This window comes from Ranitomeya variabilis, chromosome 5 (genome assembly GCF_051348905.1).
Source record: "Ranitomeya variabilis isolate aRanVar5 chromosome 5, aRanVar5.hap1, whole genome shotgun sequence".
In the NCBI taxonomy this organism is placed as follows: Eukaryota; Metazoa; Chordata; class Amphibia; order Anura; family Dendrobatidae; genus Ranitomeya; species Ranitomeya variabilis.
Window position 1 is genome coordinate 603,454,379 of NC_135236.1, and position 18,664 is coordinate 603,473,042.

Consider the following 18,664-nt stretch of genomic DNA (forward strand, 5'->3'; position numbering starts at 1 on the left):
AAGGGCCCTACCAGCTGTTTCTCCATGATTCCGGCCCAAAACATGACTCCTACACCTCCTTGCTGACGTCGCAGCCTTGTTGGGACATGGTGGCCATCCACCAACCGTCTACTACTCCATCCATCTCTACCATCCAGGGTTGCTCGACACTCATCAGTAAACAAGACTGTTTGAAAATTAGTTTTCATGTATGTCTGGGCCCACTGCAACCGTTTCTGCTTGTGAACACTGTTTAGGGGTGGCCGAATAGTAGGTTTATGCACCACAGCAAGCCTTTGAAGGATCCTACACCTTGAGGTTCGAGGGACTCCAGAGGCACCAGCAGCTTCAAATAACTGTTTGCTGCTTTGTAATGGTATTTTGGCAGCTGCTCTCAATCCAATGAACTTGTCTGGCAGAAACCTTCCTCATTATGCCTTTATATGCATGAACTCTGTCTGTGCTCTGTTTCAGTCACAAATCTCTTCACAGTATGATGATCACTCTTAAGTTTTTCGTGAACTATCTAATTTTTCAAACCTTGTCCAAGGCATTGCACTATTTAACGCTTTTCAGCAGCAGAGAAATCCTTTTTATTTCCCACATTGCTTGAAACCTGTGGCCTGCTTAATAATGTGGAACATCACTTTTAAGTAGTTTTTCTTTAATTAGAATCACCTGGAAAACTAATTATCACGTGTTTAAGATTGATTTCAGTGATCCATTAAGCCCTGAGACAATACCATCCACGAGTTTATTTGAAAAACAAAACAATTAAATCTTTATGATGCTTAAATCCAATTTGCATAATAATTTGGAACACAGTGTAGAGGGGTCCCCACACTTTTTAAAAATTATTTAAATAAATTTAAAAAAACAGCGTGGGGTCTCCCCCATTTTTGACAACCGGCCTTGCTAAAGCTCACAGCTGGGGGATGCGATTCTCAGGCTGGTAAGTGGCGATGGATATTGGCCCCCCCAGCCTAAAAACAGCAGCCCGCAGCTGCCCAGAAAAGGCGCATCTATTAGATGCGCCAATTCTGGCACTTTGCCTGGCTCTTCCCACTTGCCTTGTAGCGGTGGCAAGTGGGGTTCATATTTGCGGGGTTGATGTCACCTCTGTCATATCAGGTCACATCAATCCCATGGCTTAGTAATGGAGAGGCGTCTATAAGGCACCTCTCCATTACTAATCATATAGTTATATGTTAAATAAAGACACAGCCAGAATAAAATCCTTTATTTGACAGACACCTTTAATATTCTAAATTAAACCATACTTACTGCAACACCTAATTTCCCAAAGCCCTCTATCTCCAGTAATAAAAATAAAATAAAAAACAACAATATACTGAGAGCGCAGCATCATTCACCAGCGGTGACATCGAGGCCGGGCTGAACTGCGGTGACCTCAGGACCGTGGGAAAACGCCGGTGATGTCACCGCTGGTGAATGATGCTGCGCTCTCAGCATTTCATTCACCAATGGTTTTCAGCCGGGTCGGTCGCATCTTGGCAGCGTGCAGGTTGAAACCTATTTAGCCCCCAGACAAGGCTTACATTGTGGGACACAACAACGGACAGGTATGGTATATTGTTTTTTTACTTTATTTTTATTACAGGAGATTGAGGGCTTCAGGAAATTAGGTGTTGCAGCAAGCATGGTTTAATTTAGAATATTAAAGGAGTCTGTAATTTTTTCAAATAAAGGACTTTATTCTGGCTGTGTCTTTATTTAACATATAGCTATTGGATTAATAATGGAGAAGTGTCTTCTCCATTACCAAGTCGTGGGCTTGATGTCACCTCTGTAATGTCAGGTGACAACCACACAAATATTTACCCCCACTTGCCACCGCTTCAGGGCAAGTGCCGGGCAAAAAAAAAAAAAATGGGGGGACTCCACACCGGATTTTTTAAATTTATTTAAATAATTTAAAAAACAGCTTGGGTTCCCCAATATTCTTGATAGGTGTAAGAGTCCCAAAAGCCCCCACCTGCTGTCATCGTTTGGACATCATTCTCCTCTGCTCGCGCCGATCGCCGGCAGAGTAGGGGAGAATGATGAGAACTGGCTTCCGCACCAGCCGCCAGGGAGCAGCGCTTACTGTAGGACTTCTTTCCCGGTGACCGACGCATCACACGGACGGCATCCATGTACGTGTTTACAAGGACACTGACTTGAATGGGTCCGTGTGATCGGTGCAGCTGCACAAAAACAGATATGTCTACATGTGGGTCACTCTGACACGGTCCGTGAAAAAACACAGATATGTGCACAGACCCATTCATTTGAATGGGTCTACGTGTGTGAAGTGTCTCCAGTATGTGTAAAAACTGTCACCACACGTACTGGAGACACACACACATGTGAAAGAGGCCTAAGCCATTGTCCCAATACTAGATTTTATAGACACACACACACACACACACACACACACACACACACCTTATGGCTGCAGCATTGAGGCCAATGTGCAATATTACAAGATGAGCCACCCATCATTAATAATAAATGTTCCACAATTGTGACTTAAGCATTTAGGAACTCTACGTGGCTCACCTGAGTGGTGGCTTAGCGGGAAATGTGAGTGACCTATCAAAAAAGGAAGATGGGGTGATTATAAGTTGTATAGTCTGCACTAGAAGTGTGGTGTAAAATATTGGCGTAAGTCAGTAGTGCTACAAAAAAAAAAAAAAAAGTATGTAACCCTAGCTTTACCAGCATGTCACTCACTTTTCAGCCATATCACGCCTACATGGCAAACCAGCTAAGATTCTATAATGCTGTAGATAAGCCCCCGATCCGACCTGCAAGAAAAGAAAAATAATTTTTATTATACTCACCTGGGGGCACTCCGGTCCGATGGGTGTCGCAGGTCCTGGTCTGGCACCTCCCATCTTCTGCGATGCCATCCTCCTGCTTCTTCATGTGGATGATGCATCTCTGCATCATCCACATGGGAACCCCGGCATCACGCTCCTTGGCATCGCGCTCCTGCGCAGGCGTACTTATCTACCCTGTTGAGGGTAGGGCAAAGTACTGCAGTGCGCAGGCAGCCGGAAAAGTCAGAGAGAGGCCCAGCGCCTGCAGGAATTATGCTCTGCCCTCAACAGGGCAGATAAGTATGCCTGCGCAGGAGCGCAATGCCAAGGAGCCATAAAGAAGCAGGAGGGCGGCGGCGCAAGTAGATGGGAGGTGCCGGACCAGGACCTGTGACACCCATCGAACGAGACTGCCCCCAGGTGAGTATAATAAAAGTAATTTTTCTTCTCTTACAGGTTGGATCAGGGGCTTATATATAGCATTATAGGATGCTGTAGACAAGCCCTGAAAGGGGGTGGCCGTAACTCGTATCAGCCAAACCCAGTGACAGGTTCCCTTTAATAGGTGTCTACAAATATCTGAAGGGATGTTACAGTGTAGAGGGATCATCCTTATTCTCATTTGCACATGGAAACACAAGAAGCAATGGAATGAAACTGAAAAGGAGAAGATACAGATTAGATATTGGAAAAAACTTTTGACAGTGAGGGTGATCAATGAGTGGAACAGGCTTCCACGAGGTGGTGAGTTCTTCAATGGAAGTCTTCAAACAGAGGCTGGACAGATATCTGTCTGAGATGGGTTAGTGAATCCTGCATTGAGCAGGGGGTTGGACACTTTGACCCTGGAGGTCCCTTCCAACCCTAACATTCTATGATCCCTGAGCCATCCATACAATGTCCTCCTGGAACTTTTAATCCTATGACTTTGGGTATGTGCAGTGGATCTTTCCCTGTGTGTCACAAAGTCACAATATTCACACACAGCCGTGGGATTCAATGTTCCAGAGTAGAAGGTGAGGACATCTCAGGGATATCAGTCACACCTCAGTAGGTGTGCGTGGAGCTGCGTGGAGTGCACACTTTAGTGAGTATCACTATATGCCAGGGGTGCACAACCTGCGGCCCCCAACCATCTGGTCATAGTCATGCTGGTCTGTGTCTGGTGGCTTCTGTCACAGAGGTCAGGTGTAGTGAGGCATAAGGATAAACAATGCCTATTGTTCACAATATGTCCCTCTACAGAACCTCCAAATATTAGCAGAATAGGGGTCTCCCGACTTCCATGTGGTATTCCTGAAAGAACTAGATGAAGTTGGCCATACATGAGTGAGGCGCTCTTCAATGTAGTTTTATGGGAGGAGTGAAACATTTTCACAAGTTACAATAAGTACAGTAGAAGGTGCAGCATGCATGCTCTCTGCCTTTCTAGGGTGCAAATAGGCAAAGGTGACGCCGCATTGTCATCCAGGAACTCCAAGTTGCAGCTGACATTAATCTCATTTAATTACACTACTCTATTAACGACCCAGATCATAATACTGCTTTAGGCTTTACTGTGGCCTTTGGAATTGGTTCAATCTGACAATGTGGCCCTTGGCCCAGAAAAGGCTCTGACCCCCGATATGTACTGTAAACCTGTGCCACAATTTTTGAGGACAAATGAAGTCATGAAATTAGGCGCCGATACAGCTGTCAGCTACCCCTTAAGGAACCTGCCCTGGGGGAGGAAATCCATGCTCGGAGCAGCCCTGGTCCTGGGCATTTCTTGAAGCAGAAAAAGAAAAAAAAATGTTCTTCAGCATAGTTGAGTAAAACCTCACATTTATTCCAAACTTTTTAGAATAAGGACATGTTGGCACACCAAAGAGATCCCTGGGGGGGGCTTGACTGATGTGTTCTGACTTAGAAAGTCTTAAGGTACCGTCACATTTAGCGACGCTGCAGCGATCTAGACAACGATGCCAATCGCTGCAACGTTGCTGTTTCGTCGTTGTGTGGTCCCTGGAGAGCTGTCACACAGACAGCTCTCCAGCGACCAACGATGCCGGTCCCCGGGTAACCAGGGTAAACATCAGGTTACTAAGCGCAGGGCCGCGCTTAGTAACCCGATGTTTACCCTGGTTACCAGTGCTAATGTAAAAAAAAACAAACACTACATACTTACATTCCGGTGTCTGTCCCCCGGCGCTGTGCTTTCCTGCACTGACTGTGAGCGCCGGCCGGAAAGCAGAGCGGTGACGTCACCGCTGTAATCTGCTTTACGGCTGGCCGGCGCTGACAGTGCAGCAAAGCACAGCGCCGGGGGACAGACACCGGAATGTAAGTATGTAGTGTTTGGTTTTTTTTACATTTACACTGGTAACCAGGGTAAACATCGGGTTACTAAGCGTGGCCCTGCGCTTAGTAACCCGATGTTTACCCTGGTTACCAGTGAAGACATCGCTGAATCGGCGTCACACACACCGATTCAGCGATGTCTGCGGGAGTCCAGCGACAAAATAAAGTTCTGGACTTTCTGCTCCGACCAACGATGGCACAGCAGGATCCTGATAGCTGCTGCGTGTCAAACTCAACGATATCGCTATCCAGGACGCTGCAACGTCACAGATCGCTAGCGATATCGTTCAGTGTGAAGGTACCTTAAGTCACGGTTTACCTATACACACACGCAAGGACTGACCTGTCACTCAAAGGTAGTGGGATGGGTAAGCTTCTGTATAGGGGGCACACAGGCATGATTATTATGCAAGATCTCTATATGCGGTCCAACAGGAACAGTATATCACAAGGCAGCACAGTGGCTCAGTGGTTAGCACTGCAGCCTTGCAAAGCTGGGGACCTGGGCTCAAATCCCACCAAGAATTACATCTGCAAGGAGTTTGTATGTTCTCACTGTTTTTGCCTGGGTTTACTCCGGGTACTCCAAAGACATAATGATAGGGAATTTAGATTGTGAGCCCCATCGGGGACAGTGATGATAATGCATGTAAGGCGCTTTGGAATATGATAGCGCTATAAAAGCAAAGGATAATAAATTAACTATTACAAGTTACTCCTCCTTGGTTAAAAATACTCCTGAAAATTTCTAGAGGAGTATTTTTACACTGCCGTAAAATATGTAGTGCAACCTGTACCTGTGATGGACATATTAGTCATTCTTCGTTAAGAGGTTAATGGGAGTCAGACGTACGCAACTGTACACTTATATATACACAAAGTGAGCAAGCAGCTTTGAACTAACCTGGTCCGGGTCCTGGACAGCATTTGGTTGCTGCCGAACCAGGGCTTGGCTCACTTGTGCACTGCCATGACTTAAGTCATACCGTAACATCATGAAGACCTAGTAAGTGGAAGATACCCCCAGGAAAAAAAAATAAAAAATTTAGAGAAGTTTACTCTGCCCCTGTCCGGCTGCCACACTGAACCAGGGTAATCTGCCATACACTTGGCAGACCACATCAAATAGTGCCATCAGTACCAGTACGCTCAGCGGCACCATGACAAATACTGGATATCTGCACCTTTGCAATCTTTATCTTCTTGCAGGGAGCAGAAGTGTCCAGGGGGCCAAGCTCCGGGTACCGAGCGCTGTTCTGAGGGGGATTGCACCTCTGCTACACATATACCCGCATGACAAGTGCCCTTTGTATCTGAAGCACAGCTCTGTAATTGCACAATATAGAGCACATAAGTCATCTCTTACTAGTTTTCTAGGAACTGCAGCTCACAGATTTATGTTATGCTGACTCATCAGAGGGGGTCACACCCTAGCCCCAGTTTAGCAGGCTGTTTACATACAAGGCCTTTTTTGGCTCATCAGCATTTTTCCTGCTTTGTGTACATTACTGTACACTCCACTAGACCGGGGCTTAACCCCTGTCCTCAGTCACAGTTTGTTTAAAGGAAAAAAAAAATTATTCACATCCCCAGGACCAAGACTTCATTACTGCTCCCAGTGTGTTATTGTCTAATGACTGACAGCACTGCAGCCAATCAACGATATCAGAGACTGCCTAAGCAGAAGGGATAAACCGCTCTGCCATCATCAGCGCTGCAGCAGCGGAGACTCAGTGGTGGACCCGGGGAGGATGAGTAGGGTGATCAGAGACTGCCCAGGCAGAAGGGATAAGCTGCTCAGAGCCATCATCTGCGCTGCCGCAGTGGAGACTCGAAGGTGGACCCGGGGAGGATGAGTATAGCGATCAGAGACTACCCAAGCAGAACGGATAAGCCGCTCAGAGCCATCATCAGCGCTGCCGCAGTGGAGACTCAGTGGTGGACCCGGGGAGGATGAATAGAGCGATCAGAGACTACCCAAGCAGAAGGGATAAGCCGCTCAGAGCCATCATCAGCGCTGACGCAGTGGAGACTCAGTGGTGGACCTGGGGAGGATGAGTAGAGCGATCAGAGACTGCCCAAGCAGAAGGGATAAGCGCTCAAAGCCATCATCAGCGCTGCTGCAGTGGAGACTCAGTGGTGGACCCAGGGAGAATGAGTAGAGCGTTCAGAGACTGCCCAAGCAGAGGGATAAGCCGCTCAAAGCCATCATCAGCGCTGCTGCAGTGGAGACTCAGTGGTGGACCCAGGGAGAATGAGTAGAGCGTTCAGAGACTGCCCAAGCAGAGGGATAAGCTGCTCAAAGCCATCATCAGCGCTGCTGCAGTGGAGACTCAGTTGTGGACCCGGGGAGGATGAGTAGAGGGCAACTTGTATTTTTAAAACAAACTGCGTTGTTGCTTTGTAGTAAGAAAATGATCATAACTTTCAGTGGAGAGATCAGATTTATTTTGATAGCACTGATACAGGAGACTTTAGTCAAGTCAAATTTTGGCTACGCGCTGATACGGAGATCAGAGGGTCGTGTTGTGACATCACATGTCATGATTTCCTATGATGTCACATTGCATCACAAAAGTTTCCAAATGTGTGACTTTCACCAGAGAGTCTCCGGCCATGGTCTTCAGACAAGTCACATACAACTTGTACTGATCTGTTTATTTATTAAAAGTCAAAGCCCTAAACTAGACTTGTCTGAGAATTGGCGGAATAGGCCACAGTGCAGCCGCAGCCTAAGTGTACGTCCACACAGAAGATACCTTTCACAGCAGAAAATCCACACCAGAGCGTGCAGATAATGCAGTGGATATAACAGATTACAGGGTGGTGAACGTCCACAGCCTAACCGGACAAGCAGCAGCTCCAAATCCACACCACCGGTGAAATCAGCCACCTGTAGATGAAGATTCAGAACGTCTATGCAGTGGATTGTCCCACTCAAAACTATGCTGTGTCCAACCTGGGGGAACCACGTGGAAATCTCTGGTAGCGAGCATGCTGGGAATTGCAGTTCTACAACATCTCTTGTATAGGACACCAGGCCCAGGATACACCACTGGCCCAATGGGCACCGTCACCTCCACAGGTGCACGGTCACACATGGCAGTCCTTTCACCTGACGGTCCGTGAACCAGATTAATATGAATCATTTCCAGGTGGAGAAATTCCTGCAACGAACTCTGCAGTTGGCAATGACCCCGTGAGCGGTGGGGCGTCTGCAGCGCGTACCCCGATGTTCAGAGGCCGAGGGTCTTTCTGCTGCGGGCGATACATCCTGTTACTTGGCTTTGATAAAACTTTATTGACACAGTCACGTGCGCATTACGTGTCTTTACTGTATTTCGGCTGCAGACGCACTGAAGGCGCACATACGGTTTTGTCGGCGGACTTTCCTCATCTCATTCACGTCTGTGTGGAAAATCCAGAAATAAAACAAATCTATACCACAAAAGAAGTGATAAACATGCAGCGGAGAAAGGAAGAAAACACTATTTGGTTGGGAGGTTAAGAGAAGTCCCACCTGCTTTGCTGGAACAATAAGAAGAATTTTTTATAAAGCGCAAAAAAGTAGCAAATACTCCTAGTGTGAACTGAGCCCAAGACGCGGGAATAAGGACGCACAGGTGCGGCAGCTGTCACCTGCTGCCTCACTGAGGGGCCACAAGGCAGAACGTGCGGCCCTCTCCCCATCAGGACGGCTGCTGGGACTGTACGGAAGCCTGGAGGGGAGAACGCGGCTGGACAGAAGACGCACTGTCTGACCAGGGGCTCCACGTATCATGGCCGTGCGAAGGGAGGTCACAGCTTACTCCCCTCAAACCAGCCACTGACTGTGCCCCAACCTGGAGGCCTGGGCACAACACGGGCAAAGTTGGAGGGAGGCTGTGCCCTACTCACCTCTTGAAGTCCCTCATGAGCCTCCTCCTGGCCGGGGTGGACATGGCCTTCGCTGAGGCGGACGGAGGAACAGACGAGGAGAGCGGTGTCGGGAGCCCAGGCCCGGCCGCCGCCGCTGCTCGCTCTCTAGCCCTGGCACAAACAAGCTGCGATGACGTTTACAGCGCCCCAAGAAGGGCAGAACAGAACGTTCCCCGGAGCGCACCACTGGGCAGTAACAGAGGGGTGCTCAAACTTCTCCCACTCCTTCCTAGGGTGAGGAAAATGATGATTACATTGCTGGAGACAGAAACAATATTATTATCTAATTACGACTGTACTAAATGTGGCGTTCTATGACACCCAGGAGACGAATTGGATGTTACCACTACCCCCCTCCTGGTACGGCACATGGAACATTCCAAGAGTGACAACCGAAAAGTTCCTGGAGAAAGGTTGCATCAGATCATGTGACCCGTGATGCTCCGTGTGTACATCGCGTGTCACCGACTGTCACAGCAAAAATGGGGTTACTACTGTCCCGGCCGGACATTGCGCCATAAGTGCGCCTGTTACAGCGCTGCTAGCGTGGGACACCCGCATTCAGCCTCGTGTGACGCCTCTCCATGGGGGCTCTCACCTCACACGTGCTGGGACCCCACTAATAGAGGAGCAAGCTGCAGGGAACTGCGCTTATCAGGGGCGGACATGTCATTAGTGGTGTAACAAGGGCCGAAGAAGTGAGGGGCCACATCTACCGCCAAAGCGGGTGGGAGTGTGCATTATACTGGGCTATTGGGCTGCAAAGGGCCCATCTAGTGTGTCTGCCAGTGGCCCTCATAGGCTGGTCATCCACAGCGGCTGTATAATGCATGTGACACCTCCTGCTGCTTCTGATTGGTCAACACCATGCAGGGGAAAGAGAAGAGGGCCCCAGAGGAGCATGAACAGGCTTTCTCTTGTAAGGCATGTGATGACACAGAGCCCTGCTCTCCTCAGACCTCACAGCCCGCTTTTACTGCTACAGTATGGCAGAGCAATGTGTCATTGCAAACACCGCTTGCTGATCTCTGGCAGTCAGTGTGGGAAAGGAGGAGTACTTCAGAGCTGAGAGCCCTGTGAGATGAGAGTAGAAAGAGGTGTTTGTAATGACATAGCTCTGCTCTACTCCACCCCACACTGACTGCCATGAGGTGAGAACTGTAAGATGCTGGCAGTGAAACAGCTCTGCTCTCCTCCTCCACCACACACTGACTGCCATGAGGTGAGAACTGTAAGACGTGTTGGCAGTGACACGTAGCTCTTCTCTCCTCCACTCACACTGACTGCCATGAGGTGAGAACTGGAAGAGGTGAAGTTGTGGAGCACCCCCAAGGGCAGCGGGGTACTTGGTACCAGTGTAACAGGCCAGATTAACCCCCCTCCCAGAATATACTCGGGGTTAAAGTGGCCTAGGCCAGATTATACCCCGGGTATATTCTGGCCTAGCCCAAATTATACCCTGGGGTACAAATTGGGCTAGTCCAGTTTATACCCCTCCAAGTCAGAATACCCCAGCTACTGTAGATCAGATTTTTCAGGTTTTTGAGAACCATTGAGTGACATTCTTAATAAAGGGGCCCCAGGCAGCACTCAGGGGCCCCAGGAAGCGCACAGGACCCCAGGCAGCGTACAGGGGCCACAGGCAGCACACAGGACCCCAGGCAGCCCACAGGGGCCTCAGGCAGTCCACAGGGCCCCATGCAGCCCACAGGGCTCCAGGCAGCGCACAGGGCCCCAGGCAGCAAACAGGGGCCCCAGGCAGTGCAAAGGGGCCCAAGGCAGCGCACAAGGGCCCCAGGCAACATACAGGGCCCCAGGCAGTGCACAGGGCCCCAGACAGAACACAGGACTCCATGCAGCTCACAGGGCTCCAGGCAGCGCACGGGGCCCCAGGCAGCAAACAGGGGCCCCAGGCAGCGCACAGGACTCCAGGCAGTGCAAAGGGGCCCAAGGCAGCGCACAAGGGCCCAAGGCAATGTACAGGGCCCCAGGCAGTGCACAGGGCCCCAGACAGAACACAGGGCCCCATGCAGCCCACAGGGCTCCAGGCAGCGCACGGGGCCCCAGGCAGCAAACAGGGCCCCCATGCAGCTCCCTGGGCTCCAGGCAGTGCAAAGGGGCCCAAGGCAGCGCACAGGGCCCCAGACAGAACACAGGGCCCCATGCAGCCCACAGGGCTACAGGCAGTGCACGGGGCCCCAGGCAGCAAACGGGCCCCAGGCAGCGCACAGGGGCCCAAGGCAGCGCACAAGGGCCCCAGGCAATGTACAGGTTCCCAGGCAGTGCACAGGGCCCCAGACAGAACACAGAGCCCCATGCAGCGCACAGGGCCCCATGCAGCACACAGGGGCCGCAGGCAGCGTACAGGGCCCCAGGCAGCGCACAGGGCCCCAGGCAGCACACGGGGCAGAGACAGCGAATGGGGCCTCAGGCAGCACACAGGGCACCTGGCAGCACACAGGGGCCCCAGGAAGCGCACAGGAACCCAAGCAGCGTACAGGGGCCACAGGCAGCGCACGGGGCCCCAAGCAGCGTACAGGGACCCCAGGCAGCACACAGGACCCCAGGCAGCCCACAGGGGCCTCAGGCAGTCCACAGGGCCCCATGCAGCCCACAGGGCTCCAGGCAGCGCACAGGGCCCCAGGCAGCAAACAGGGGCCCCAGGCAGCGCACAGGGCTCCAGGCAGTGCAAAGGGGCCCAAGGCAGCGCACAAGGGCCCAAGGCAATGTACAGGGCCCCAGGCAGTGCACAGGGCCCCAGACAGAACACAGGGCCCCATGCAGCCCACAGGGCTCCAGGCAGCGCACGGGGCCCCAGGCAGCAAACAGGGCCCCCATGCAGCTCCCTGGGCTCCAGGCAGTGCAAAGGGGCCCAAGGCAGCGCACAGGGCCCCAGACAGAACACAGGGCCCCATGCAGCCCACAGGGCTACAGGCAGTGCACGGGGCCCCAGGCAGCAAACGGGCCCCAGGCAGCGCACAGGGGCCCAAGGCAGCGCACAAGGGCCCCAGGCAATATACAGGTTCCCAGGCAGTGCACAGGGCCCCAGACAGAACACAGAGCCCCATGCAGCGCACAGGGCCCCATGCAGCACACAGGGGCCACAGGCAGCGTACAGGGCCCCAGGCAGCGCACAGGGCCCCAGGCAGCACACGGGGCAGAGACAGCGAATGGGGCCTCAGGCAGCACACAGGGCACCTGGCAGCACACAGGGGTCCCTGGCAGCACACGAGGCCCCAGGCAGCACACGGAGTGGCAGAGACAATGCACAAGGGAGGGGGAAGAGACAGCGTGCAAGGGGGGAAGAGACAGTGAACGGGGACCCAGGCAGCACACAGGGCCCCAGGCAGCGCACAGGGGGGGCAGAGACAGTGCACAAGGGAGGGGGAAGTGACAGTATGCAAGGGGGGAAGAGACAGCGCGCAGGGCCCCTGTGCACTGTCTCTGCCCCCGTGCGCTGTCTGGGATCCCATGTGCGCTGTTTGGGATTCCCTGTGTGATGTCTTTGGCCCCGTTCTTGAGTATATTAAACATTAAAGCATATTAAAGATCAGATTTTTCACGTTTATGAGCACCATTGAGTGATATACTCAAGAATTACATAATTTTTCAACATTTTAGTGTTTAAAACTCTAAACACACAGACTTTTTTTTAATTCAACCTGAAAACCTTAACTGTTCATAAAAAACTGTTCAGGATATAATAAAAGTTATAACATTCTGAAACTTCAACTTATAAAGGTACTTTTACATGGGGCGATTATTGGTTCCAGAGAGGCTTTCGGCTGATAATCGTACACATGGCTGGTGACAGGACACTACAATATAAACGTTCAAAGGTAATCACTGATAACAACATTAAAATGATTAGTAAACACTGATAACAACATTAAAATTATCATGATTGTTTTCAAGATAAAGTGCATGTTCTGTTGTTGACTGCAGATTGAAGCTTGCTGGATAGGTCAACCAATCCGTTGCCCAGACTCCATCACGAGAGATGCCAGAAGTGTTCACATATTCATTCACATCTTGATCACAGTCGCCCTGTAGTTTTTTGGACAAGTCAGTTTTCATGTGGTGGATGACTTTAGCTCTGAGAAGGGAGTAGTTGTCCTCTGTTCCTGTCAGGAAATAGCTGATGGCCCGAAAATAGCAGTTCCCATCACGTTTGGTTTTATATGTACGCCGTGGTTGTCCAAGATCTCTTGTGCCTCCAAAGTAAACAACCCTATTAAATGTAAGGTCAAGAGTGGTGGTAAGATACTTCCTTCCTGATCTTGGTAGTGGGTTGAAAGTCTTGGTTTGCTGGTGTTTCTGTGTGGCAGAGTCACTGGGACAGTCATCAGGGGACTGGGGTGGTAGAGAAGTCTCTTCATCCTGGTAAATCTTAAGGTTGCTGGCACGGTAGGTGTTGCTTAGTATCTTGCCAGTCTTATTGTTCTTAAGTTTTACTCGTCCCTTGGTTAAGGATTCCACAACTAAGTAGGGTCCAACCCAGCGTGGTGCCATCTTTGAACCCATGCGATGAGTACGACATTGATTCTTGATATAAACAATGGTGCCAGCAGTGATTTCTTTGTTGCTCTTGTGTCGGCGATCAAAGGCACACTTTTGGTGTTCCTGAGCAGAATGGATGTTGGTACTTACAGTTGAGAGGATCCTGTTATGAATGGTTGTGAGTGTATTTAGCACATCAGGGTTTGGCATCATCTGAAAGAGACATGACATCCACAGTGTCATTTGCTGATGGATTGAGGTCAATAGGAAGCTTAGCCTTTCGTCCATACATGACCTCAAATGGAGTGCACTTGGTTGAAGCATGCACAGATGTGTGATAGGCAAACAAAAAACCAGGGATGAACTGGTCCCAGTTGGTTCCTTGGCCATTGACAAGCTTGCAAAGAGATTCTTTCAGTGTTCGATTGTCACGTTCCTGCTGGCCATTTGTTTGTGGGTGGTAGGCAGATGAAATGCGGTGATCTGTTTTAAAATGATCCATCAGGTTGTCGATGGTCGAGTTCACAAACTCTCTTCCCTGGTCGCTAATCAGAGTGTCCATACAGCCTAAGCGACAAATAATGTTGTACAAAATTTTTGCTACTAAAATGGCACTCTTGTCTGGAACAGCTGTTACTTCAGTCCACTACGAGAAATGATCAGTGACAGCAACTATATATTTGTTGCCGTTTGATGTTTCCTGAAGAGGACCGATCATATCAATCCCAACTAAGCTCCATACTTTTCCAGGAACTGGTATACTGTTGAGTGGTGAAGCTTCTTTGCTGATTTTGGGACATGTGACAAAACATTTTTGACAGGCTTTGAAATGTTGGTAAACATCATTCTTCATTCCATTCCAGTAATAACAGTCAGAAATTTTGGCAAATGTTTTATCTCTGCCAAAATAGCCACCAGAAGTTGGGTTGTCATGACAGGCCTTCAGGATATTTGGCAGTCGGCTTTTAGTGAGAACCTCCTTTTTTCCATAGTAAATTATCCCTTTCTCTGCTCGATATGGCTTAGATGTTTGTCTAAACTGGGACTTGGCGTTTTAACATTTCTCTGGAGGTAGATCGTAGATCTACTGGGGGTACTTTTGTTCTGTTGCAGTGTAGAATCGCAAAAGCTGATCATATAGTTGGTCTTCCATTGTTGTCAAAATTGGAAAACTTTTTTTTTTTTGTTGGAGGTGTTCCAAGTTCACTTTATATACCTTATCAGGATAGAATATGAACTCACACTGGAGAACTTAAGGTGCATATCATAGAGAGCAGGGAGAAACATACATAACAAGTTACAACACATAATTTAACTATGCACTGATGGAACTGCACCATCTACTGTCAGTTCAATGTAATGCCTCCAACACATGCTATAAGTCTAGTCCACCCGTTCCCTTGCACTAGATTTGCTGCTGATTTTCAACAGGGAAAAAATCAGCAGTCAATCTGCCTCAAAATCCTCATCTTAATGATGTGGATTTTTTTGTGCAGAAGCACAGCAGATTTCTCCGTGACACGTGGAAGAGAGAAATCTGCTGCACACTGCATGAAAATCTTACAAAAGCCACATGAAATGCTATATTGTTTGTGTATGTGCATCTATATATACTGTAGTACTACAGCAGCAAAAACACACTAATATTCTGCCCTAGAGGTGTATAGACCATGGGTATATTATACCTAGGCCAGATTGTACTCCTCCGGGCCAGAATATACCCCTGCTGCTGTACATCAGATTTTTTTTCACGCTTATGAGAACCATTGAGTGATGTACTCAAGAACGGGGCCCCAGACATCGCACAGGGGCCCCAGACATCGCACATCGCACAGGGGCCCTAGACATCTTAGGCTAGTTTCACATTTGTGCACGGCTGTGTACGCTCTTAGTGAAGCCCCGCCCACTGCCACGCTTGCCAGTTAAGCTCCGCCCAGGTACGCATGCGGCCTGCGTACCCTATCTTTATCATTGGGTACGCAGGTCCTGCGGATGTTTGCGTTTGCATCCTCATGCGTTGTTTTGACGATTCGGTGAACACAAGAAAATCCAGCTTGTTTCCTTTGCCACGGGTTGCAGCACCGTCAAAAGAACGTGGGCAGAGCTTAACCGGCAGGGCGCAGCAGTGGTCAAGGCTTCACTGAGAGCGTACGCATGCGCACGGCTGTACGCAAATGTGAAACTAGCCTTACAGGATTGCGTGATATACTCAAGAGCAGGGCCCCAGACATCGCAAAGGGGGTCCCAGACAGCGTACAGGGGGTCTCAGACAGCGCACAGGGGACATGCGCTCTGTCTATTTCCCCCCCTTGCGCGCTATCTCTTACCGCCTTGCTCACTGTCTCTGCCCCCCTATGCGCTATCTGGGATCCCCTGTGGGCTGCCTGTGGCCCTGTGGGCTGCCTGGGGCTCCTGTGGGCTGCCTGGGGTCCTCTGTGCTGCCAGGGGCCCCTTTGTGCTGCCTGGGGCCTCTCTGTGCTGCCTGGGGCCCTGTGCGCTACCTGGGGCCCCGTGCACTTCCTGTGGCCCCTGTGCTCTTCCTGGCGCCCCTCTGTGCTGCCTGGAGCTGCTCTGTGCTGCCAGGGGCCCCTCTGTGCTGCCTGTTGCCCTGTGCGCTGCCTGGGGCCCCTGTGCTCTTCCTGGGGCCCCTCTGTGCTGCCTGAGGCCCTGTGTGCTGCCTTGGGCCCCTCTGCGCTGCCTGGGGCCCTGTGCGCTGCCTGGGGCCCTGTGTTCTGCCAGGGGCCCCGTGTGCTGCCTGAGGCCTCTGTGTGCTGCCTGAGGCCCCTGTGCGCTGCCTGGAGCCCTGCGGGCTGCCTGGGTCCCCTGTGGGCTGCCTGGGGTCCTGTGCACTGCCTGGGGCACCGTGCGCTGCCTGGGGCCCTGTGGGATGCCTGGGTCCCCGTGCACTGCCTGGGGCCCTATGCGCTATCTGGGGCCCCTGTGTGCTGCCTGGGGCCCTGTACTCTGACTGGGGCCCTGTGCGCTGCCTGGGGCGCCTGTGTGCTGCCTGGGGCCCTGTGCGCTGCCTGGGGCCTTGTGCGCTGCCTTGGGCCCTGTGCGCTGCCTGGGGCCCCGTTTGCTGCCTGGGGCTCCGTTATTGATTATATCACTCAATGGTTCTCACAAGGCTGAAAAATCTGATCTACAGCAGTTGGGGTATATTCTTACCTGGAGGAGTATAATCTGGACTAGTCCAATTTGTACCCCCGGGGTATAGTTTGGGCTAGGCCAGAATATACCCGGGGTATAATCTGGCCCAGAGGGGTATAAACTGGACTAGTCCAATTTATACCCCGGGTATAGTTTGGGCTAGGCCAGAATATACCCGGGGTATAATCTGGCCTAGGCCAGTTTAACCACGGGTATACTCTGGGCGGGGGGGTCATTTAATCTGGCCTGTTACACCGGGTCCTTTGGTTCTCAAAGGGGATGTCACGGTGGCTGACCCAGTCCGTGGCCCTTGGGATGTCCAAGTTAAAAGGAATAGGTCTTTAAAGGGAAAATGTTCATGACACCACCTGTGGTATTCGGTCAGGTTGACCGACGCTGCTAAGGGGTCCGCTGGGGTGATGTTATGGCAGCTAGATGGTATACCTTCACACAGGTGAAGTATGTCCCCAGGGCTTCCCAGTGTGTAGATGGTGGATGGTGAGAGGCGCAGAGAAGAACGAGGACACAAGGTTGCAGTCTCTTACCCTTTAACTGATGGCTTCAGCATCCACAGTCCAGGGTTCCAGACCACAGAACAGGCAGAGTCCAGCCGGTTTGGAGGCAAATCCAGAGTCTCCTTATCCAGGTAGAAATCAGTAGCCTTCCTCTAGCACCGTGGTGTTGTAGTATTTTACTGCTAAGCGTCTCATAAGGTCCTCACAACTGTTGAAGATGTTACAGATGTTAAGTCTCTCTCTGTTCCCCAGATGGATAGGACAAACCCGTATGACCGGTGGCTTGAGGCATTTTACAGGGCCCTGGGGATACACTTCACCTGTGGGAAGGTATACCATATAGCTGCCATAACATCACCCCAGCGGACCCCTAAGCAGCGTCGGTCACCCTGACCGAACACCACAGGTGGCGTCACGAACATTATACAAACTCTTCCCTTTTATTGGACACCCCTCAAAGGGCCATGGACCGGGTCAGGCCACTGTGACATCCCCACTGAGAACCGAAGGACCCGGTGCTGAGTACCCCATTGCCCTTACATGGGGGCGCTCCACAACGATTAGACATTGAACCCTTTTGAGGCAAATCCAGAGTCCCCTTATCCAGGTAGAAATCAGTAGCCTTCCTCTAGCGCCGTGGTGTTGTAGTACCTTACTGCTAAGCATCTCATAAGGTCCTCACAACTGTTGAAGATGTTACAGATGTTATGTCTCTCTCTGTCCCCCAGATGGATAGGACAAACCTGTATGACCGGTGGCTTGAGGCGTTTTACAGGGACTCTATCATGCCCCAGCCTCTAAGCGGTGCCACCTTGCCTCCTGGGTATAGGGCGGGCAGGTAACGTGAAATTAGCTGTCCTGCCGGTCTCTGGAGCAATACATAAAGGACTGTTGCTCCCTCTGTGTTCCGGCTACCGGGATCTTGCTCCTCAGAAGGAGGCAGCCTGTGTAGGGCAGAACTCTTCTGATATCCACTCCTTTGCTACGACTTCTTCACCCTCTCTACAATACAGTTCTCCTTCGGTGTCTCTTTCTGGAAACTGAGGGCAGGCACAGCTCCGTGTCCATCTGTCTCGGCCTCTGACAGGATCCCTCCGCTGTCAGGGACCAACTACCTGAGGGAAGCTCAGCCAGCAACTAACTTCCTCCCGGGGGAACCAGTTTGACCTAAGTGTGAGGAGTGCCCTAATAAATAGGAGCATAGCTCCCCCTGGTGGCCTGGAGTGCGAAATGTGTTGCATGTTTGTGATACCTGGATTCAGTTGTCTTTCTTTGCCTCCAAACGTAACATCACTCCCCCCTAGAGGAGAATTATATTACTGCAACGACCAGGACCCTGGGGCGCTGCACTGGCAATGACAAGTAGCTCTGCTCTACTCCCCCTACTCCCCACACTGACTGCCAAGAGATGAGAACTGGAAGAGGTGTTGTCAGTGA

General features: G+C 50.9%; 1 protein-coding gene across 2 annotated transcripts in view; it reads right to left on the reverse strand.

Annotated features, from left to right (window-relative positions):
• UBE2B (ubiquitin conjugating enzyme E2 B) overlaps window positions 1–9,208 on the reverse strand; it is a 31,988-nt gene extending 22,780 nt beyond the window's left edge. Inside the window, exons 1-2 of one of the 2 annotated variants that reach the window (XM_077266052.1) lie at window positions 2,716–2,741; window positions 2,542–2,574 (exon numbers count right to left, since the gene is read on the reverse strand). In XM_077266052.1, the coding sequence (XP_077122167.1) occupies window positions 2,542–2,574; window positions 2,716–2,726 (44 nt within the window). In that variant the 5' untranslated portion in view covers window positions 2,727–2,741. Of the gene's footprint in view, window positions 1–2,541; window positions 2,575–2,715; window positions 2,742–9,041 lie in introns of those variants that run through there. The other variant, XM_077266051.1, reaches the window with a different exon arrangement.
• Between the last annotated feature and the right edge of the window lie 9,456 nt (window positions 9,209–18,664).